We start from the raw sequence: 21,539 nt of genomic DNA, 5'->3' as shown, positions 1-21,539 counted from the left end.
CCAGCTCTCACGTCCCTCCCCGAAGGACACGCTCTTTCAGGAGAGAAGTCAGCGTTCTCCTGTTAGCTTTCTTCCAAAAAATCCATCTATCCTCCCGATTGATTTTTTTTGGAAGCGGGATATGTTTGGGAGAGGGTGGGCGGGGGTCACGACCTCTCAGCGTTGAGCCGCTGAAGGGCTAAGACCCTCCCCCCGCCCGGCACAAAGATGGCGGCTCCCGCCTCCCGCTCCCTCATCCTCCCCAAAACCCCCTCCCGCCCCCCGCCCTCTCCCGCCACCTCCGTCACTTCCGCCCCGCCGTGGCCGAAACTGACACAAAGTAGCGGGCCGGAGCCCTGGGGGGCAGCGGGGCTGCAGCTGGGGGGGCGGGAGCCCGCGGGGAGCCGAGCCGAGCGCCCCCAGCCCCAGCCCCCGGCATGGGCAGGACGGGGCCGCCGGGGCGGGCGCTGAGCGCGGAGCGCTGAGGTGAGGCGAGGCCGGGAGGCAGCGGGGGATGCGGCTGCGGACGCGGACGCGGGGCTGGACGGGCCGGGTCTGGGTGCGGGGCGGGGAAGACGGGGCCGGGAGTCGGGAGCTGAGGTGTGACGGAGGCGGCGGAGTGGATGATCGGAGGGAAGAGTGTCGGGGTGCCTGAGCACGGGGAGAGCGGAGGCTGTCGCAGGATGGGAGGATGGATGGGGTGCTGAAGGGGCGCGTGGAGGCTGTAGAGAAGCTGATGGAGCAGCGGAGGCGGGAGAGCCGCCCTGAGAGTTGTGGGAGTGAGAGGAGTACCCCGGGTCCGGGGGTTTGGGTGCCTGGAGAGGGGAGTTTGGGGCCGGTAGGGTTTGTTTCTTAAGGTGGTCTGTGTGCTTGAGGAAACCAAGTTGGAAGGAGAGGTGGTAGCTGTGATCGCTCAAGGCTGGGAAGTGAATCCCGGGTTCCGCCCTCGCTGACGGGCGCAGTGCTGGTGGCAAGCGAGCTGGGGGTCTGGGGTTCCATCTTCTTCGGTTTCCCTGACCTGCCCACAAATATCCCTGCCAGCCTCTGAAAGAAGAGGGCGCCCCGCCGGGATCTGGGCTGGAAGGGAGCAGCGGCCAGGCCTGGAGGAGGAGCCGTTTTGCTCCACGGAGCATTGCCTTCTTCCCAGAGCTGGCTATTTTTATCCCAAATGTGGCTGCAGAGGGGGCTGGGGCAGGGCGACGGGCAGGGCGACGTGGCCTGGCCTGATGGTTCAGAAAACCCAGGCCGTGTGAGACTGGGAAGGAGGAGTGAGAGGGGGGGCCCTGTTGCCGGGTCTCCCACTCCCTTTCCCGATTAGGGCCCCCCAGAGGGGATGAGGTCGGCCACCAAGCCAGCTTTCAGTCTCCCCAGGGTCTTAGAGGTAAAACAACTCTCCTGGTCGCTGTCCAGATGTCTGACTCTTAAAAGTGTGTGTGTGGCCCCATCATTAACTCTTTCATAGGACACAAAAATCAGCTTTTGAGCTGATAATATTCTTGATTGCCTCCCTTGCTGAGGGCGGGGCCTGCAATGGAACTTGTGATGCCCACCCTTGCATCCTCTCCTTTGACCTCTTCCTCCACACCCCACCATGAGTCCCATGACTCATACTCTAGACTGGGTGGAGACCCTGGCTGGGGGCCCTGGAGGAGGGCTTGGCATCTCTAAAATGTGGACGAGGTTTTCCTTCCCCAGCCAGGCACTCTGGGCTGCCAGGGTTGGGGAGGGTCGGGGAGGAAAGGGACTTCTGGCTTTCGGTATTGCCTGATCTGGGGTTCAGGAAGGGAGCCCGAGTTAGTGAAGGGATGATTGGTGTGGGTGACAGGGCTATGGCCAGAGTCTGTAATTATAGAGGTTGACAGGCAATTAGTATCTCTTGGGGTTGACAGGCTGGCTTAGTAGGCTGGAGACAGGGGAACCAAGGAGGAAGAAGGCTTTCCTCCTAGGCAGAGAAAGAGGAGATGACAAGAGGACCCAGGACCTGGCTTGCAGTTTCTTTTGGGCCATGCTGGGGAATAGGGCTGAGGCTCTGTGACCCGGTCTTGTAGGCCAGACCTTTTACTTTTTTAGGTGAAAGAAAGGACATGGGATGATGGAAGGAAGCAGAAGCCTGTCTGTCTCATGCTCCCTGAGCTGCACCTAGTCCCATACTCACTGGACAAGGCTTGGGTGGGAGAGAGAGAGGGGCAGTTCCCTACCAGGGTTGGGAAGACCCCTGTGCTGGCCCAGAAGGGTGGTTGACCCAGACTGAGAGGAAGTGGTTTGGGACTGTGGGCCGGAAGTGAAGGCCATGCCTCTAATGTGAGCTCCCCTGGAGGAGGTGATAATGGAAGTCCCAGTAACAGGGGCATGGGGGATTATAACTATTTTGAGAAGGGTGGAGCCTGCCCCCATGTTTCCTGATGCCCTCCCAGGTGTTTCCTGGCTTATGTTCCTCAACTCCCCCACCCTTTGGTGGAAATTCTGCTTTCCAGTAAACACGGGCACCACTCATTGCCACCAGGAGGGCACATGGAGGCATCCATTGTCCCTGCGATGGGTACTTTGATTGCTCTGCCCCTCCTCTCTGTACCTGGCCTCATCTCTCTGCCTCTTTCCTTTCCCTGCAGATGGTGGCTTCTATAAACTCATTCCCCCCATATTAAACAAGGTAGTGGGGAAATCTCCTTTCCCAGGGACCCATCAGGGAAGTACGAGCAGAGTGTTGGTGTGGAGTTGGTGGGGGAGGCTGGGGAGGGACAAGGTCAGAACTGGGGAAGAGAACCTTCAGGAGGAGGCTGAAAGGTTACCCTCAGCTTCCTGACCTCACGCATATGTCACCTTCCTGCAGGGTCTCCCATGGGATTGCTGGGACCTTGCTGGGTGAGATGGCACTGTGTGCAAAAAAGCGCCCCCCAGGTAAGAGGCAGGAGGAGGTGGAAATCCATGCGACCATCGAGAGTGGGTGTTGTTATGCTCAGGGAGCAAAGGGAAGAGGGACGACTGGTGATGAGTGTGAGGAGGGTAGATTGCAACCCCTGCCCATCCCGGGGGAGCCTAGGAAACAGACTTCTTCCCCTTGATCCCTGAGCTAGGTTCTCCTCCGGAAGGGTGCTGAGCACCTGTCCCTAACCCCAAACACTTAGATGCTTGATCCTGGGGCACCTGGACTTTTCTGGCCTGGGGAACGGTGTTCCTGTCTTCCCGCCTCCGTCCTCACTTCTCATCTCCCCGTCCTTTTTCCCTTCATGTTTCCATCCACCCAGGTCCTCCCGGTGTTCCTGCGGGGGGTGGGGGTGGGATGAAAGTGGTTGCTCGGGACGACACTGGCAGTCCCCTCGCCCGCATTGCCCGGGCCGGGGGGCGGGGCTCCGCACTGGCTTTCGCCTACGCGGCGCACTGGCAGGCGGCGGCCCCTGCAGTCCGAGAGCGGGCGGGGGCGGGGCCTGGGGCGTGTGCACCGCGCTCGGGGCCACTCAGCGCGCGCTGGCATCCGCGGGGGGCGCTGGGGGCGGGGGCAGCGGCGGCGCGGCCGAGCGCGCGGCGGTCCCGGGTGCGGGCGGCGGGGAGGATGGCCGGGGCTGCAGGCGGGGCGCGCGCCCGACGGCCGGGGCTCCCCTCTGAGCGGCCGCAGCTCCTGCGCCTCCCCGGGGGGCCGGCCCATCGGCGCCGCTGAGGCCAAGGACAGAACGACAGACACTCCGCCCGCCCCCGCTCAAACCGGGATCATGACGGTCCCCAAGGAGATGCCCGAGAAGTGGGCCCGGGCCGGGGCGCCCCCCTCCTGGAGCCGAAAGAAGCCCTCTTGGGGGACAGGTAACGGGAGGCAGCGCCTGGCAGCTCTCCCGAGAGCGTCATTTCCCCCTCCCACCCGCACATTGCTTGTCCTCAGCCTCCCTCAACCTTCCCCGATACTCTCCTTTCCAAACCCAGAGATCCTGGCTGTGAGAGGTCCTGTCCCTACCGCTCCCTTTGCATGGTCTTTGGTGACTGCGCAGGGGCTCGATCCAAGGGTTCCTTCTGGGGAAGTTTCTGGGAGTAAAGTGACCGCGCAGGGAAGGAGCTCTCTGGGTCGGCAGAAGATGCTGTGGTTTGAGGTTCTGTTACTGCAGTGTGCTCTGCGGGGGTCTTGGGAGGGGTGAGGGAAGGCGTCTGGAAGGTTGCCTTTGACTCCAAGACAGGTTTAAGGCATTTTGTTTACTGCCTAATCACACTACCCCCTTTTCCAGCCTGTGGTTATCTGACCCACCTTCTGACTCCAGGAGGTGGGCTGGAGAACCCTTCATAGGACACCTTCACGTTCTGGGATCTGAACTTGGTGCCTGCAGTCCCAGATCTGCAGAGGTTCAGGAGAGGTGTAGCTCATTTGACACTCAGTGACAAAGGTGTTGTTTAGGAGCAATGTGTGCAGATGGCACAAGGAGGGTTATAGTTAGGGAGCAACTGTGTCAAGAACATCTCATTCCTACCTCCTTCATTTCTATCTCAGTCTGCATGATCCATATCCCCCCTTCTCTTGCTTGACTATGAGCTTTGAAATAAGGTGATGTCATTGTGAGCCAGTCAGAAGCCACTGCTGGTGACATGTGACAAGCAGAGGCTCCTGTAGATGGGACTGCACGTGGGCCTGAGATACTGCTGCAGAGGAGTTCAGGGCACAGTGACCCTCAGGCTTGCCACCCACCCTGCCCCCCCCCCCCAGGTTAGGGGGAGGAGGTACCATGGCTAGTAGTTCTGCAGGAGGTCCCAGAGGAAGGAAGCTTTGTGTCTTTGGCCGCTGGTCTTCTGAGGATTCCCAAGGCCATTAACGCATAAGGTTTACTTAAAGGGGTGGAGGTGAGGAACTGAGTGCGTCCAGTGGACACCCTTGACGGTTTATTGGGGAGGAAAGAAGGCTTTTTCCTGTGAGTGCAGGCCTGCAGAGCCAAGGAATCAGGCTGGCCGTGAGGGGTGGGCTGGAGGGAAGAATTTAGGGATGCCTCAGGTGTGCTAACTCCTTAGAACGGTATTGTGGGAAGAACCGAGGGCCCTCCGTGAAACCCCTCGAAGTGGGTGGGCCTGGCAAGGTGTTGGGCCAGGCCCTAGTGTGCCCTTCTGACTGCAGCATTATTCTGTTGCAGAAGAAGAAAGGAGGGCGCGGGCCAATGACCGAGAATACAATGAGAAATTCCAGTATGCGGTGAGTGGCTCTGCCACCCCCCTGCCCCCTTCCCTCCTCCTGAGTTGGAGAGGAGAGAGTTGTGGGAACATCCTAGGTGGGGATGAAGGCTGAGTGGACAATGCTTGGGGGAGGGGAAGGCAGCCTCCCCACCAGTCTCCATCTGCTACTGTGCTGAATTTTTCATGCCTTCACTTGTGAGTGAAGCAGGTTACACTGACCCCATGCACCTCCCTTCTCACCTCTTTCCCCTCCCACACTGGTGGTTGCTGGCTTTGGGGGCAGAGGTTTGGGAAGTGTAGGTGGAGGAAAGTTTGCTTCAGGGTTGGGACTGGAGGGGCCTCATCATCTTCTCTCCCACTGCCACAGAGTAACTGCATCAAGACCTCTAAGTACAATATTCTCACCTTCCTGCCTGTCAACCTCTTTGAGCAGTTCCAGGAAGTTGCCAATACCTACTTCCTGTTCCTTCTCATTCTGCAGGTAAGTGACCTGTAGCAGACACTTTGCAACTCATAAAGCCGAATAAAGTCAAGGAAGAGAAAGGTCTGGGGGAAAAGAGGGCTCAGGGTGGGGCCTCAGAGGTATATCTTCTCTTTCCTCTTGTCAGCTGATCCCACAGATCTCCTCCCTGTCCTGGTTCACCACCATTGTGCCTTTGGTTCTGGTCCTCACCATCACAGCTGTTAAAGATGCCACTGATGACTATGTGAGTTGTTTGCATTCTTATGCCTCTTCCCCAGCCTCCAACTCACCCTCCGCCTCCCAGCACAATTCTTGGTGCCCTTGCCACCCCTTACCTTGTCCAGCTAGATCCATGATACTTTGGCTGAGAGTAGGGATGGGGAGTCAGGGAGAGAGTAGATCTGTGAATTGGGGTACCCAGCATACTATGTAATTCGTGGATCATCTAAATCCCTTGAAGCAGGAGAAGATACCTTAACCTTTATTAAATCTCTTCTTTTCAGTTCCGCCACAAGAGTGATAACCAGGTGAATAATCGTCAGTCTCAGGTGCTGATCAATGGAATGTGAGTGCTTGCCGGAGACTGAAGGCACTGGGGAGGAAAGGGGCCCCTGGGAGCGCCTGACTGCTGACAGCCTCTTCTCTCTGCCTCAGCCTCCAGCAAGAGCAGTGGATGAATGTATGTGTTGGTGATATTATCAAGCTAGAAAATAATCAGTTTGTGGCGGTAAGAGACAAGGTGCCCCTCTAGGCCTACAGGGCTCTTCCTTCTCTTTGGCAGAAAGGGATGGGTCTTTTCCTGATTGACTGTTGCCTCTTTGACTGTTGTTCCGTGGAAGGAAACTTTCTTGGGTGGGCAGCTTCTTTGGTGTATTCATATGCCTACACTGACTCCTTTCTAGCCCTTTCACGCTTGGGACTGAGCAAACCAAGAATGCTTTGCCAATGGAGGGCTCATCAGAGAGTCCACTGGGGGTGGAAGATGGGGTCTTTGGGCTTCTCATTAGTTTTCTCTCTAGGCGGATCTCCTCCTCCTTTCCAGCAGTGAGCCCCATGGGCTGTGTTACATAGAGACAGCAGAACTTGATGGGTAAGTCACATGCTCAGTGTCACACCTCTCCGGCCTCCATAGAGGTGAAAAGCTTGTTTTTTGAAAGAGGTTTCTAGATCTGGGATCTGTACTTTTTGGAAAACTTAGGGGTAAAAAAGGCTTTGGGTGTGTAAAACTATATCACTCACCCAGTAATGAGAGTGTATGGGGGTGACGATGCCCCATGGTCAGGTGCTCCCAGGTAGAATCTGGAGGAAGGGAAGGGAACCAGGGCTCAGGGACGCTGTCCTTCCAGAGAGACCAACATGAAAGTGCGTCAGGCGATTCCAGTCACCTCAGAACTGGGAGACATCAGTAAACTTGCCAAGTTTGATGGTGAGTAATTTTGGAGAAGCAGCTTTTGGGTAGAGGAGGTAGGTTGGGTTTTGGGGTTTAAATTGCACTGATGGTCAGTTCAAGAGATTGTCATGGCTTATAGCTCCTCCTTGCTGTGCGTGTTGAGAGAAATCCAGCTTGTTCTCATTCACCTCAGAAAAATGATGTATACTTCTAGGAAGACAAACTACATAGAATGTCTAAGAAAAATCCCTCCTACCCTCCAGTTCCACTGTCCTTAAGTAGCCAGGTTTACTGGCCAGTCGGTGTGTATCATCTGTACTTTTCTCTGTTTATACAAGCATGTGAACGTAAGTCAGTGGGCTCCTACTGCACCAAAATTCTTTAACCTAATACATTCACCACAGGTATCTTATCACATCACTATAGAGGGAAATTTAGTTCATTCTTTTCGGTAGCTGCATAAGGTTTCACGGAATTGATATATCATAATTTATTCAACTATTCCCTGACCATTCCATTGTTTCCAGTCTTTTGGTGTTCAAATAATGCTTCATTAAAAATTGTTGTGACCTGTGCTGCTCTCTCTGTATGTAGGGTTACGGAGCCCAAGGGTCTTTGTGCTTTAATGTTAGATCATGCTGCTTCATCCCTTCCCCAAAAGTTGTACCAGCTGTTCCCCCTCCCACCAGCAGTGTGCAGACGGACCCATGTCCTAACACTGTCTTCCTCAGCTGCTTTGTCTGGTTTGTTGTCTCGCAGTCAAGCTATTGACTGTACCTTGAGTGGTGGCACTCTTGTCTTCCATTCAGGTGAAGTGATTTGCGAACCTCCCAACAACAAGCTGGACAAATTTGGCGGAACCCTCTACTGGAAGGAGAACAAGTTCCCTCTGAGCAACCAGAACATGCTGCTGCGGGGCTGTGTGCTGCGAAACACCGAGTGGTGCTTCGGGCTGGTCATCTTTGCAGGTGAGCCTCCTAGAATCCAAGGAAAGCTGGGTAGGAGTTGGTGCCTCAGTCTTCCCTCAGGAATGTGGGAGGAGGCTGAATGGGTTGGTGCAACACGTAAGGTAAAAACCCTTTAGCCCTGAATACAAGTCTCTTAACCAGCCAGTGTCGCTTTGTCCCTGATGTCCTATAGTCTGGGGACTAGGGCAGAAGCCCAAAGACAGGTTTGTTGTTTGGCTTTTCCAGACCTTCACGTTCTTTTCTAGGTCCTGACACTAAGCTGATGCAGAACAGCGGCAGGACAAAGTTTAAGAGAACAAGCATTGATCGCCTGATGAATACACTGGTGCTCTGGGTAAGGCTGCCCACGTATGGCTCCCCGCCCCTGCCCTTGGGGCTCTCCCTGGGCAGTTCCCTCTGCTTCCATCTCTCTTCCCTGGTCGGTAGTCAGGCTTCAGGTTTTGGCTTTAAAGCCACTGGCAGGTCAGTCACACAAAGACAGTGTTTATTTCAGTCTCCATTTAGACTTGGAAGATGTTATTTAAAAACCTTAGGAACGTGCATGAATCAAGAAACTAAAAGAAAGCTAAAACAAATCTTCCCTTCTCTGGGTTCGTTATGGTGATGACGCAGTGCAACATGTGGCCTTCTGTTTGCCTTTGCCAGGGACAAGGAGGCCTTCATGGGGATGGAGAGGGAGTTAAAAGAAAAATTTCCATTTGGAGGATGGATAACGGGGTCTTTTCCCCTGACTTCTAAGAGTGAAAGATCCCAAAGGAAAAGTTTCTGTTTTAGTTTTTGGCAGTTCCTGAATCCTTCTCTTGTTTGGCTAGAAATTTGAGCTCCTTGTCGGGCTCTCTTCCCCTTTTTGCACCCCCACTTCCTGCTGCCTGCCCCCCACATGCCAGCTTGCAAAGGCTGGAGCGAGCGTCTGGTGAGTTTCTGCCCTCCTTGGCAGTGCTGAAACCCAGCATGAGGGAGAGCAGGTCAGTCAGTCATTCAAAGGCTCACGTCGCCCCCTAGTGGTCCTTGGGCAGCAGGATGGTTCCTGTTGTGTTTAAAAGCGTCATGCGTAGGGGCGCCTTTGGAGGTAGATGTATGAAATCAGACAGTGGTCCCAGTTTTTTTTTTTTTTTTTTAATGACAAAAAGATTCTTATGACCCTTCAAAGACTCCAAATTTTATGAGATTTTTTTTTGTCTATCAAGAAACCTACATTTGTGAAGAAAATTCATTTCCCTGGTTAAATATTTTTTTGGCAATCTGTATGAGAAAGTGAACATCACAGAAACATTTTTGGTGGCTTGTGGAGGCTTAGCTCAGGTGAATGAGTGATTTCCAGTAAGCTTCTTTGGTATGTTGAAAGTAATTCCCCCTTACTCTTAACTATCTTTGAAGACTCAAGGCTTCTGGGATGTCAGACTGGGGACTGTGCATCGGTTGCAGCTTCCTCATCATATAGTTGAGAAAAATGTTCAGAGAGAAGGCCACCCGATTGTTGGTGGCAGACTAGAAACTGTCCCTAGGTCTGGGTGCTCCGTACTAGAGCAAGCCGCCGTTTTAAAGATGCCTGAGGTTTTGAAGGCTTGAGGTTTTGAAGGCCCTGAGTGATGACCTTCAGGGATGCACCTGGTTTTGAGGGCTTTCAAAGTGGCAGCCTAATCTCTGCTTCTCATTCCTTTCTAGATTTTTGGATTCCTGGTCTGCATGGGAGTGATCCTGGCCATTGGCAATGCCATCTGGGAGCATGAGGTTGGGACACGCTTCCAGGTCTACCTGCCGTGGGATGAGGCTGTAGACAGTGCCTTTTTCTCTGGCTTCCTTTCCTTCTGGTCCTACATCATCATCCTCAACACCGTTGTGCCCATATCGCTCTATGTCAGGTACGTGCATTTTCTGCTTTAGGGGTCTGTCCAGGGACCTCAGGTGGCTTCTCGGCAAACTTTACTTTTCTGTGAAGGTGAAATCCTCAAGAAGGAACTTGAAGGCCTCTTCTTCCTGTACCATAAACATTTTGTGTTATCTGTTTATCTTTGTGGGCAGAGCAAACCTCACCACAGTTTCCTGGCACTTTGGACTGTATTAGAACAAAAACCATATTGATTTATTCGGCACATACTTAACTGCATGCTGACATTGTGCAAAGAAGAGTACTAGGTGTCATGACACATACAAAGCTATATTAGGAATGTATCTCCTTCTCTCTAGGGGTTTCAGTCCAATGGAAGAAGAAAAATCTAAAACACATAAAACAATGGGAATAAGTACTGTAGAATCATTCCACCTACAGTCTTACGTATAAAGCAAGGGAACACAGATGTGTAACATGGCCTGCCTTCAAAAGCAACAGACTAGTGGGGAGGAGGAATGCCAAAGTGTAAGGCACCAAGATACCATGTACCCCACCAAGACTGCCACGTGGAGTGCCATGGGCATTGGGAGAACATTGTTTCCTGTACAGATAATTAGGGAGGAGGTCTGTGGAGAGGTGGCTGGGATGGGTGAAGGTGGAGCCCAGGGCACAGGGCTAGAACCAAAGGCATGGAGATACAGGGATCTAGGAATGGCCACAGAACAGTTTGGCAGGTGCATGGGCATGGACCATGGGTGGGCAGCTATGAGAGCTGGAAACAAGCTTGTTCCTGATTGTGGACGGTCTTAAATCTTCGCCAGTGGCCTTTGGATTTATGAACCATTAAAAGATCAAAAAATAAAAATTCTGAAGAGTGCTTCAGGAAGTGTTGGCTGGCGGTGGTGTGCAGCACAGTTTGTTTAAGGTCAAGAGAATGTTAGCAGGGACTGGGCCAGTGAGGAGGAACTGGGGGAGGGGGAATATCAGAGGGGGATGAAGAATGGCCAAAGAGTGTCTTGTACTTAGTGCCTTTCACTTGACATAAGGAAACCTGCAATATTTTTAAGGAAATGCTTTGTGGAGTTGCTTAGAAGTCTTCCGTGTGCCTTTTTTTGTTCACCCGAATTTCCCAGATAGCCCTCAAGTCGGCCCCCTGGCCGAGCCCTAGTGCTGAGGATAGTGAGTACAAGATGGGGTGTCTGTGTGAATGCTGGGTGTTGGGGCTTTTATGTAGCACTCAGGACACTCCCAAGGCACACGGTTTCATCCTGCCCACTCACTAGGCACATACCCTCAAGCAAACCCGGTCACTTGGGCCCTCGGGTTTCTCAGGTAAAACGAGCAGCATCATACCTGTTCCACCTTCTTTATAGGAATGTCTTGATATTGGGTACTAGATTGAAAAATATATTGATTATATACAAATATGGGGTAGGATGCCCATCATTATCATCACAGTTCTCGTTCTTCAGTACTGTTTAAATGTTATCTTGTTTACAGTCTAAATTTTTTTTTACGTCTTTGGGCTTTGCTCTCAGTGTTCTGTGTCCAAGTTCACTGGAAGCCCATGGAGGCTGCCTAAGACATTTCTTTCTTGGTCTGACCAGGTTACAGTGTGTTTGGGGGACGGGGTGGGAGAGGCTCTGAAGACATTGCCCGCCAGCTCGCTTGTTGCCTGGCAGCCTCTGGTTGAGGCAGGGTTCCAGCTGTGGCCCCACTGCGTAGCTGTACCTGACCTAAGCACAGGGCCCTTTATGAAACGCTGACAGTTCATATCCCAAAGACGTTCTGCAAAGGAGAGGATGCGAATGGTCACTGGGATGTTGAAAGCACCATGCCGCTGTACACTGGCATTATTTCCCAGGTTCCTGAGGCCCCACTGCCTTCCAGAGCCAGTGTTTGCCTCTTGTTCTTTCTGAAAGTGCAGAGTTGGGGTGTGGAAGCGGAGTGCCGTGCCTGTGTTTGGGCCTCGGAGCCTTCCTCGGTTCCTTTCCCCACGGCGGCCCCTCTTGGAGGCGGCATCTGCGATGCTGAGGCCTGCGCAACGCCCTCATTACTTCTCTCTCTTTTTCTCCCCCTTGCCTCTTGCACTTTCTCTTGTTTCTCTGCATGGTTTCTGTATTATTAGTCTTGAGGTAAGAAATGGTTGAGTGCCTTGTCCATGGTCCCTTTTTCTCCTCTACCTGTGCTGTCCCCCTGCCCAGGCCCTTTGCACCTTTTTGTCCGGAGAGCATCAGAGGGTCGGGGTCAGGGTTGGAGCTCCTTGCTGGCTGCACGAGGCCGGCACCACCTGCCGGCTCCCCTTGCCCTTCCCGCCAGGCTCCTGCACCCAAGGTGTCTGCTCCTTCCCGTTCTCCCCAGGTGGAGGGCCTGCAGCCAAGGCAGTGGGGTGGGCACCTCTGCCCCCTGCTGCCCGAGCCTTACTTCCTGTCCCCTGTGCAGTGTTGAGGTCATCCGCCTGGGCCACAGCTACTTCATCAACTGGGACAAGAAGATGTTCTGCATGGAGAAACGGACGCCCGCGGAGGCCCGCACCACCACGCTGAATGAGGAGCTGGGCCAGGTGGAGTACATCTTCTCTGACAAGACGGGCACACTCACCCAGAACATCATGGTCTTCAACAAGTGCTCCATCAATGGCCGCAGCTACGGTAGGGCAGTGCCCCGGGGCCCAGGGCTCACCCCTCACCTGTGAGGATTGTCCTGGGGCCCCCACAGTTGTCTGGACATTTGGGTTTTGCTTCGTCCCTCCTTGGGTCTGCAGGGCCTTGAAGGGGTCTGCTCTGTGTCCCTTGTCAGGAGGCAGACACCGCCAGTGCTTCCTATCCCCTGCCGAAGCCCTCAGCCTCAGCTCCAGGCAATGGGGGAGCTCCTTGGCCGTTTGGGGTGAAGCTCTGGCCTCTGGGCATCGTTGGCTGCTCTGGTGGAGTGCTAGACTCTCCCGTGTTGCTGTTCAGGGCCCTGTGAGTCTCTGGAGTGTGACTGTGGCCTTCCCGGTGTGGCCCTGCTGCAGTGGCCATGTGGCTGAGCTGCTGGGATGGCTGGGGCAGGGTGTGTGGGGCCCGACTTTATGCACAGTGGGCCCCTTTCATAATTGCTTTCTGTACTAACTCGGACCTTATGGCCAGTGTGTGAGGTTTTGTGTGTTATGGAGGCCTAACGTGAGAAAGGACCTGAGAAGGCCTGGGAGCCCTGGGGTGGAGGGTTGAATCGGAGCTGCCCTGGGAGGAGAGCTGGGGTGGGGCCGGGGCTGGGGAGTAGTGGGTGCCGTGACTTGCGGTCTGGAGCTCCTGTGGTCTAGCGTTCCAGGGTGCCCATTGCTTCCTGCCCCTCCAGGCGGCAGTGTGGATCTGCGTGCCATCTGCCCCATGATGAGGGTTGTGGGCTCTGGGCGTCTGCGGGGATGGTGCTGAGGTGTTTCCCCTCTGAGCGTCCTCTAACTCTGACTCCGCTACTTTTGTCCTGGTGGTGTGTAGGTGACGTGTTCGACGTCCTGGGACACAAAGCTGAATTGGGAGAGGTAAGGCCCAGCTTCCATAGTTAATCTGCCTGCCAATTAAACATAGGATGCTTGACCAGTAACAGGTGGTGTGGGTAGGAGTGATGTGTTGTCTGGTCAGGAAATGAAACCTACTTGGAGACGTGGGTGCTTCAAGGAAGAATTGTAGCAGCAGTGAGAATTTTGAGGTGTTCAGTGGACAGTATCTTGGGTCCCCCCACTGCGATTTGAAAGAACAGGGAATAACAGGGTGGGGACAGTGTCTTCCCGGGAATGCAGCCTGGCGACCCACCCTTTACTAATTGCCCCCTTACCTGCTGCAGAGGCCTGAACCCGTCAACTTCTCCTTCAATCCTCTGGCTGACAAGAAGTTCTTATTTTGGGACCCCACCCTCTTGGAGGCTGTCAAGATAGGGGACCCCCACACGCAGGAGTTCTTCCGCCTCCTTTCCCTGTGTCATACTGTCATGTCTGAAGAAAAGAGTGAAGGTGAGCCGAGGGCTGGCTTGTGCCCCGCCCCCCCCGCTGGAGTCGTGCCTTCGAGCTTGGGCTCTGCCTCTACAGTGTGGCTGGGCTGGGGCTTCCGGGGTGGGACACGCTTCCAGGAGTGTTCTTCCCCACCCAGGGGAGCTGTACTACAAAGCCCAGTCCCCGGACGAGGGGGCCTTGGTCACCGCAGCCAGAAACTTCGGTTTTGTATTCCGCTCACGTACCCCCAAAACTATCACTGTCCACGAGATGGGCACAGCCATCACGTATCAGCTGCTGGCCATCCTGGACTTCAACAATATCCGCAAGCGGATGTCAGTCATCGGTGAGGCCAGGACAGGGATGCGGGGGTGATTTGGGGGCCACATGCAGGCCCGGAATAGGCGAGGTGTGCTGGGTAGCGTTGCTCACGTGCTGAGGCTCGTGGCCTGAAGTTTTCCTGGGACATCTCCCTCTGTCCCGCTTGCAGTGCGGAATCCGGAGGGGAAGATCCGGCTCTACTGCAAAGGGGCTGACACCCTCCTACTGGACAGACTCCACCACTCCACCCGGGACCTGCTCCACACCACCACGGACCACCTGAACGTAGGTGTGAGGGAGGGCAGGGCCCTGTGCTTCTGCTCCTCTCGGTGCTGGGCAGGGGGGAGTGGGGTGACTCTCTCGGCTCTGCCTCTAGGAATATGCAGGGGAGGGGCTGAGGACCCTGGTACTGGCCTACAAGGACCTGGACGAAGAGTACTATGAGGAGTGGGCTGAGAGACGACTCCAAGCCAGCCTGGCCCAGGACAGCCGGGAGGACCGGCTGGCCAGTGTCTATGAGGAGGTTGAGAGCGACATGATGGTACGGGCCGCAGAGTGGGCCAAGGGTGGGCAAGGAGGGCTCGTGCCCGGGACCCCGGTGCCAGGGAGCTTTGTGGTGTTTCCAGCTGTTGGGGGCAACGGCCATTGAGGATAAGCTTCAGCAAGGAGTCCCGGAGACCATTGCCCTCCTGACACTCGCCAACATCAAGATTTGGGTGCTGACTGGAGACAAACAAGGTGAGAGCTGAGCAGGGCAGAGGAAATTGCATCCGGACGCAGCCGTGTTGGGTCCTCGCGTGAGGCAAGAGGGTGCGCTGACCTTGCTGGGGGCCTGTCTGTAGCTCCTGCATTCTCTCTTGGTAGAGACGGCCGTGAACATTGGCTATTCCTGCAAGATGCTGACAGACGACATGACGGAGGTGTTCATTGTCACTGGACACACCGTCCTGGAAGTGCGGGAGGAGCTCAGGTACTCGGAGGCCTGAGGCAGGCAGGTGTTCTGCATTGTGCACCGGGTCAGGCAGGCCTTCCTGGGCCTGTTTGGGCTTGAATACCTATTCCTGTCAGAAGCCCTTACTCCTGTCCTGGGAGACCATGGCCTCATTCGCCCCACAGGAAAGCCCGGGAGAAGATGACGGACTCGTCCCAGGCTGTAGGCAATGGGCTCGCCTACCAAGAGAAACTTTCTTCTTCCAAGCTCACCTCTGTCCTGGAAGCCGTTGCTGGGGAGTACGCCTTGGTCATCAATGGGCACAGCCTGGTAAGTGTCGCCATCCTTAGCTTACGTAGTATCTTTCCAGAGAGCACTTCTCTCCGTACTGTATTTATGGCTTATCTTGCTCTCATTTCCCTAGGCTTCAGAGGGGCTGTGGTCTTTAAGTGGACGAGGGGTTGACTCCAGGTCTCTCCTGGGGGGAGACTGGGGCTCTCAGGGCTCTCTGTGTTCTAGGCCCATGCATTAGAGGCAGACATGGAGCTGGAGTTTCTGGAGACAGCCTGTGCCTGCAAAGCTGTCATCTGCTGCCGGGTGACCCCTTTGCAGAAGGCACAAGTGGTGGAACTGGTTAAGAAGTACAAAAAGGCTGTGACACTTGCCATTGGGGACGGAGCCAATGATGTCAGCATGATCAAAAGTGAGTGTGTTTGTAGGTGTGTAGGCTGGGTGGGAAGGTCAGGAGAGGTCCCCTGAGGTCTCAGGACCAGGGAGGGATGAAGGGGTCGGGAGGCTCTAACTTGGTGGGATTCTGAAGTGTGTGACCATCTTCACCCTCTTGTCTCTACAGCCGCTCACATTGGTGTGGGCATCAGTGGGCAGGAAGGAATCCAGGCTGTCCTAGCCTCAGATTACTCCTTCTCCCAGTTCAAGTTCCTACAGCGCCTCCTGCTGGTGCATGGACGCTGGTCCTACCTGCGCATGTGCAAGTTCCTCTGCTATTTCTTCTACAAGAACTTTGCTTTCACCATGGTCCACTTTTGGTTTGGCTTCTTCTGCGGATTCTCAGCCCAGGTAGCGAGCTCCCAGCCCACTGGCTTGCCTATCTGAAAGCTCCTGAGGGCAGAGGTTGCACCTGTCTTGTTTATCGCTCAGTCCCTAGGGCCTAGATATTGTCTGCTTCACGCCTTTAAAAAATGCTTGACAAGGAGTGGAGAGGGAGCTCCAGGAAATTCTTTAGGGTTCTGCGTACGCCGCATCTGCTGCCTTCTTCCTCCTGGTTCGCAGTGACAAGAGACTATCTACTCCTCTTTTGTTCTCTTCTCTTTTCAGACCGTCTATGACCAGTATTTCATTACCCTTTATAACATTGTGTACACCTCCCTCCCAGTCCTGGCGATGGGGGTCTTCGATCAGGTATGGGAGAGCTTGATGGTCAAGCAGGGTGGGGGAAGTACATGGCTGTGGAGTTGCACTCGTACTGGGTGGGGGTGCCCCTTGGAGCCGCTACCTGTGGCCCCTGGGAAGGCAGTGCTTCCGGCGGGGGGTGTTCTGGTTTTCCCTCTCAGCTGTAGCTGACCTGCAGCTTCCCTGGCCATGTTGAGCACAGATGGACTGGTGGTGGTTGACTTGAGGTTGGAGCTAGCTGTCCAAGAATTGGAATGGAGGAGGCAGAGAGAGGGTCTGCTCTTGGCTCCCCTGAGTCAGAACGGCAGCTTCTGAGGCCTGGTGTGCCCCCTGGCTCTGCCCACACAGGACGTCCCAGAGCAGCGGAGCATGGAGTACCCAAAGCTCTATGAGCCAGGCCAGCTGAACCTCCTCTTCAACAAGCGGGAGTTCTTCATCTGCATCGCCCAGGGCATCTACACCTCCGTGCTCATGTTCTTTATCCCCTACGGGGTGTTTGCCGAGGCCACTCGGGATGATGGCACGCAGCTAGCAGACTACCAGTCCTTCGCAGTCACTGTGGCCACCTCACTGGTCATTGTGGTCAGCGTGCAGGTATGAGGGAAGGAAGACTGCCCTCAGCTCTGGAAGGAATGAGCTTCCTGTCCCTGGAGCTGCCCCTGGGCACTGCAGCTCTGTTCCTGGCATGGGGATGGGTTTGGGGGGGGGGAATGTTCCTCCTGCCTGTGATAACTGCTTTTTGCAGATTGGACTGGATACAGGCTACTGGACGGCCATCAACCACTTCTTCATCTGGGGCAGCCTAGCTGTTTACTTTGCCATCCTCTTTGCCATGCACAGCGATGGGCTTTTTGACATGTTTCCCAACCAGTTCCGGTTTGTGGGTGAGTCCCTGTGGCTTCCTCTTGAATCTGGGAGGAATCACAACTGTTCTGGGACTGCCAGAGCTTCATGAGCTTTTACTTAACACTGTTTCTTCCAAAAGGTGCTATGGGCATATCAGGCCCTGCCCTCAGAGTTTCCATATCCATGAAAGTGAGAGCAGCCCTGTCAGGCATGGGAGGCCAGGGCTCCAAGGGAGGCCATGACCACAGGGACTGCTCGTGGGGTGGGTGGCCAGGGACAGTCCCATGGGGAAGGCATCTGTGGGCGGAGGCAGGAGGGGGATCAGACTGCAAGTTGGAGATCTGGAAGTGTGAAAGGGTGGGGCTAGAATGCCCGCTGAGAAGCCATGGAAGAGCGGCTGGGAAGGTAGGACATTCGAGAATCCCAGGCTGTCAAGTGTGCATGTTATGCCAGGGATCTTTTTGTATTTTTGAGGAGAGAATGGGGCAACGGCATCAAAGGATTACTTTAGACTAAAGGTGAACTTGGCAGTGACGGCCAGTGAGGAAGCTGCTGCCATGATCGAGTTCAGGGCTGGCGCCAGGGTTGCCGTGCTGGCTGGCATAGAGGGGTTGGTTGGGAGGCATGAGGTGAAAGAGATGCAGGTGTTGGCATTTGCTCTAGATCGGTTCATCCATCAGTGGGCATTCAGTCAGCACCTGCTGTATGTTGCCCACTATTCTGGATGCTGGGGATGTGACAATAACAAAATAGCAAAGTCCTTGCCCTCCTGGACTTGTAATTCAACAAGAAAGACAACAACTTACAATTAACAGATACAATGTCTGAAATTGTAAGTCCCATAAAAAATATCAAGCAGTGTAGAGAAGGACGAGTAGTCACGGAGACCTCTTGAGGAAGGGACGTTGGCACAGAGAAATCTGGATAAAGGGAAGGAGTGAGCCATGTGGCTCTCTGGGAAGGAACTGTTCTCCGGGAAGGATACAAAGCCTTAGGCGGGAGCTTGCAGGGAGGCCTGAGCTGCAGGGGGCAGGGCAGCGGAGGAAGGGGGAGTGGAAGAAAGGTGGGGGACAGGGCTGGAGTCCGGGATGATGGGGCCAGGCCACGTAAGCCCTTTTAGGTCGGAGTACGAACTTTGCATTTTAATCTAAATGTGGTAGGAAGCCACTGGAGGGTTTTGAATAGGAAAGTGTCATAAACTGTTTTATGTTTTTAAAAGGATCACTCTTGCTGTTTTGTGGATAATAAAACATAGGGGGCAAAGGTAGAGGAGACGGGGAGACCAGTTAGGATGCTATAGCAGTAATCTAGGTGAGAATGATGGTGGCTTGGAAGAGAGTGGACAGTGGTGGAATTCTGTAAGTATTTTGAAAATGGACCAACAGATTGGATGAGAGGTCAGTAAGAGAGAGAGGGAAGAATCAGGGTTGACTTCAGGGTTTTAGTTGGAGCACCTGAGTGTGGGGTGTCGTTTCCTGATCTGGGGAGGACATGGAGCAGATCGGGGTTGAGGAAACAATAGTTCTTTTGTCCATGTGAAATCAAGATGCCTGTTAGATGGTCAGTAGGGATGTCAAGTGAGGCAGTCAAAGAAACAGAAACAGGCCTGAACTACTGGGGAGAGTTTGGAGCTAGTCAAACTTGGGAGATACACATTTGGGGAGCAGGTAGGGGGAAGCCAGGGATGATTTAAGTTTAGAGACCGGGAAAGTGGAACTACCAGAAATAGAAATGGGGAACTCAGGGGGCTGCCCTTCTGTCTTCTTTGTGACTCCCAAGGCCTCTGACTCCTCTGCATTCCCAGGTAATGCCCAGAACACCCTGGCCCAGCCCACAGTGTGGCTGACCATTGTGCTCACCACGGTCGTCTGCATCATGCCTGTGGTTGCCTTTAGATTCCTCAAGCTGAACCTGAAGCCTGATCTCTCTGACACGGTGAGAAGCCTAGTTCTCTGCTTTGGGGGACAGTGGGGACACTATCCAAAAGCCCTCTGGCTTAAGCATTGTGGCTGCAGTTTCTGGGCTGTATGACTGTTGAGCGTGTAGGTGGTGGTCGTCTGTTCTTCCTTGGAACAGACGCCTGTGCAGCTGGGTGGTTCCCATGCCTGCCCCATCCTTGGTGCCCGGGGTCCCTTCTCCCTGGTGGTGACACCGCCGCACTGACGGCGGCTCCTTCCCATGTGCTCCCATCACCAGGTCCGTTACACGCAGCTGGTGAGGAAGAAGCAGAAGGCCCAGCACCGCTGTCTGCGGCGGGTGGGCCGCACAGGTTCCCGTCGCTCGGGCTATGCCTTCTCCCACCAGGAGGGCTTCGGGGAGCTCATTATGTCTGGCAAAAACATGCGGCTCAGCTCCCTTGCGCTCTCCAGCTTCACCACCCGCTCCAGCTCCAGCTGGATTGAGAGCCTGCGCAGGAAAAAGAGTGACAGCACCAGCAGCCCTGGTGGTGGGGGGCCCGACAAGCCCCTCAAGGGGTGAAGGCTGGGATTGGGACGCCCCGTGCTGATGATTGATCAGAGCACGCAGGGCTGTCCAGCTGCTCAGAGGACAGCGTCTCTGAAGTGCAGGTCCTCGAGGGTTCCTTGCCTCTCCCATCTCCCCTGGTAGACTCTGTCCTGCTGGGCCCACCGAGGGCCTGGGACCTCCCTCGCCGGGGCCCCTCCCACCAGCTGAGAAGGTCAAGGGGGCAGGCCCCAGGGCAGAGCAGGGGTTGGGGGCATCAGGAACTGGTCCCAGTAGGGGATCAGATGTGGAACCAAAAACAAGAAAAAACTGTAGAGATTGGGTCTGCCCCTGCCCTGGCCAGGAGCCCACAGGGAGACTATAATCTCTGTATTTTTTTACTCCCACTTCCCAGAGGGGCCCCAGAGCCCCTGTTCCTGAATTACACAAGAATGTATCATGCCGGGAAGCCAGAGACCAGCTGGGGCCTTCGCGCCCCTTGCATCATGTATGTCTCTCCTTGATGTGTTTGTGTCCAGTTTGGTTTTGTCTTTTTTATTTGGCAAGTGGAGGAGTGCTCTCCGACTTTTATGTTGTGGTTGGTGTCTTAACTCTCCTGGGGACGAGGAGGCAGGAACACATGGGGGCCCCAGCCTGGATGGATGTGGAGGAGCCACAGCCCCCAGTTAGCCCTCCAGTGCCAGTGCTGTGGGGGATGGGGACAAGCTGACCAGGGAGGGAAGTGCCTGTCAGCCTGAGGATGTTGGGGGAGCCTAAGGGAGAGTTTGGGCCTGTCTCCTTACTCACCTTGAGAGTGAAGTGCTACCGGCTCTCCCAATACACACGCATCCAATCCACTCCTGGATCCCGGAAGTCCTGCCGGTATTGGGCTGGAGCCTGGGAAGGTGGCCCTGTCATTTGCAGTGACTTAGAGCTGGGTATGAAATTTAGTCCTAAAAAAAAGTTCTCTTTAATTATCAGTTTAGACCCAGACTCATTAGCAGAGTCCCTTCTGACTTCCCTTCTTCCTCATCTGACATTTTCCTGCACCTGTACCCTAGGACCTGAGGTGGGCCTGAAATGGGGAGCTGGCCTCCGCTTCTCCCTCCTGGTAAACACAAGGTCCCACCCCCTCAAGGCTCAGCGTACAGGGTGAGAGGAGGAGGAGGACAAAACTAGGCTCAGGCCCGGAGGCTGCCGCTCAGTGCCTGGCTCCGTCTGAACATGCATGCCTGACCCCCTCTCCATCACACCCGGGAAGCTGTTCCCCAGTTGGGTATTTCCCAAGTGAGTTGCTGCCAAGTCAGTCTTGGGAAGAATCCTGTCTTGGGTAGCGGAGGGGGTGCTCAGGAATGGTGTGGCGCTGGGTCAGGGCAAGAAGATGAGTGTAGGGCCAGAAGGGAACTGAAGGGGGACTGTGGTGAGGTGGGGGTGGACAGGGAACAGGGGAGGGGAAAGCCTGACTGGGAACACAGCCTTCTGGCCACACAGTTTACAAACCCATCGTCATGTCTGTTCTTGTGTCTCTCAAGGTGAGAGTCTGATTTTTATACCAAAGAGGAAATGATTTTTTTTTCATATTTGGTTTGTCTATATTATATAAATATAAATATATATATATAAATAAGTATATATATATATATATATACAGCTATATATATTATTTTTTTGGTTCTCTCTCATTTTTTAGGGAGGGAGGAAAGTACCAAGTTGCATTGAGCTGTAATTAAGGAACATTCTGTATAATTTATGGCACATTTCTATACTTGGAAAAATTATATCATTTTATGAATATAAGAGAAAAATGCCTTTTATAAAATTCCAGTTTCTGAGAAGTGTGTAATGTGTCTTT

General features: G+C 54.3%; 1 protein-coding gene across 3 annotated transcripts; it reads left to right on the top strand.

The window, feature by feature from the left end:
- The first annotated feature begins 282 nt into the window (after positions 1 to 282).
- Positions 283 to 21,522, top strand: ATP8B2 (ATPase phospholipid transporting 8B2). Of its 3 annotated transcripts, XM_037016740.2 has the most exons (28): positions 283 to 465; positions 2,810 to 2,877; positions 5,079 to 5,137; positions 5,486 to 5,599; positions 5,727 to 5,825; positions 6,085 to 6,146; positions 6,236 to 6,308; positions 6,601 to 6,671; positions 6,928 to 7,007; positions 7,781 to 7,939; positions 8,185 to 8,273; positions 9,605 to 9,801; positions 12,213 to 12,421; positions 13,247 to 13,290; positions 13,593 to 13,758; positions 13,895 to 14,083; positions 14,228 to 14,343; positions 14,435 to 14,599; positions 14,685 to 14,796; positions 14,923 to 15,028; positions 15,175 to 15,319; positions 15,509 to 15,692; positions 15,843 to 16,066; positions 16,325 to 16,408; positions 16,748 to 16,993; positions 17,145 to 17,283; positions 19,050 to 19,180; positions 19,442 to 21,522. In XM_037016740.2, exons 2-28 carry the CDS (start codon positions 2,847 to 2,849, stop codon positions 19,721 to 19,723), a joined length of 3,576 nt encoding a protein of 1,191 aa, XP_036872635.2. In that variant the 5' UTR covers positions 283 to 465; positions 2,810 to 2,846; the 3' UTR covers positions 19,724 to 21,522. The 3 variants fall into 3 exon arrangements, with proteins under 3 accessions (XP_036872635.2, XP_017510685.2, XP_017510707.2); XM_017655196.3 differs by lacking the exons at positions 283 to 465; positions 2,810 to 2,877 and adding an exon at positions 3,467 to 3,774; XM_017655218.3 differs by lacking the exons at positions 283 to 465; positions 2,810 to 2,877; positions 5,079 to 5,137; ... (3 more) ...; positions 6,236 to 6,308; positions 6,928 to 7,007.
- Positions 21,523 to 21,539: the final 17 nt, after the last annotated feature.

This window comes from Manis javanica, chromosome 14 (genome assembly GCF_040802235.1).
Source record: "Manis javanica isolate MJ-LG chromosome 14, MJ_LKY, whole genome shotgun sequence".
In the NCBI taxonomy this organism is placed as follows: domain Eukaryota; kingdom Metazoa; phylum Chordata; class Mammalia; order Pholidota; family Manidae; genus Manis; species Manis javanica.
This window is presented reverse-complemented; position numbering and strand designations above follow the sequence as displayed.

Coding starts and splice junctions, on each gene's coding strand:
- ATP8B2 (XM_017655196.3), top strand. CDS start 3,687: ATGACGGTCCCCAAGGAGATGCCCGAGAAGTGGGCCCGGGCCGGGGCG. Junction 14,084..14,227: donor CAAGCGGATGTCAGTCATCG/GTGAGGCCAGGA, acceptor TCCCGCTTGCAG/TGCGGAATCCGGAGGGGAAG. Junction 15,693..15,842: donor TGATGTCAGCATGATCAAAA/GTGAGTGTGTTT, acceptor TTGTCTCTACAG/CCGCTCACATTGGTGTGGGC.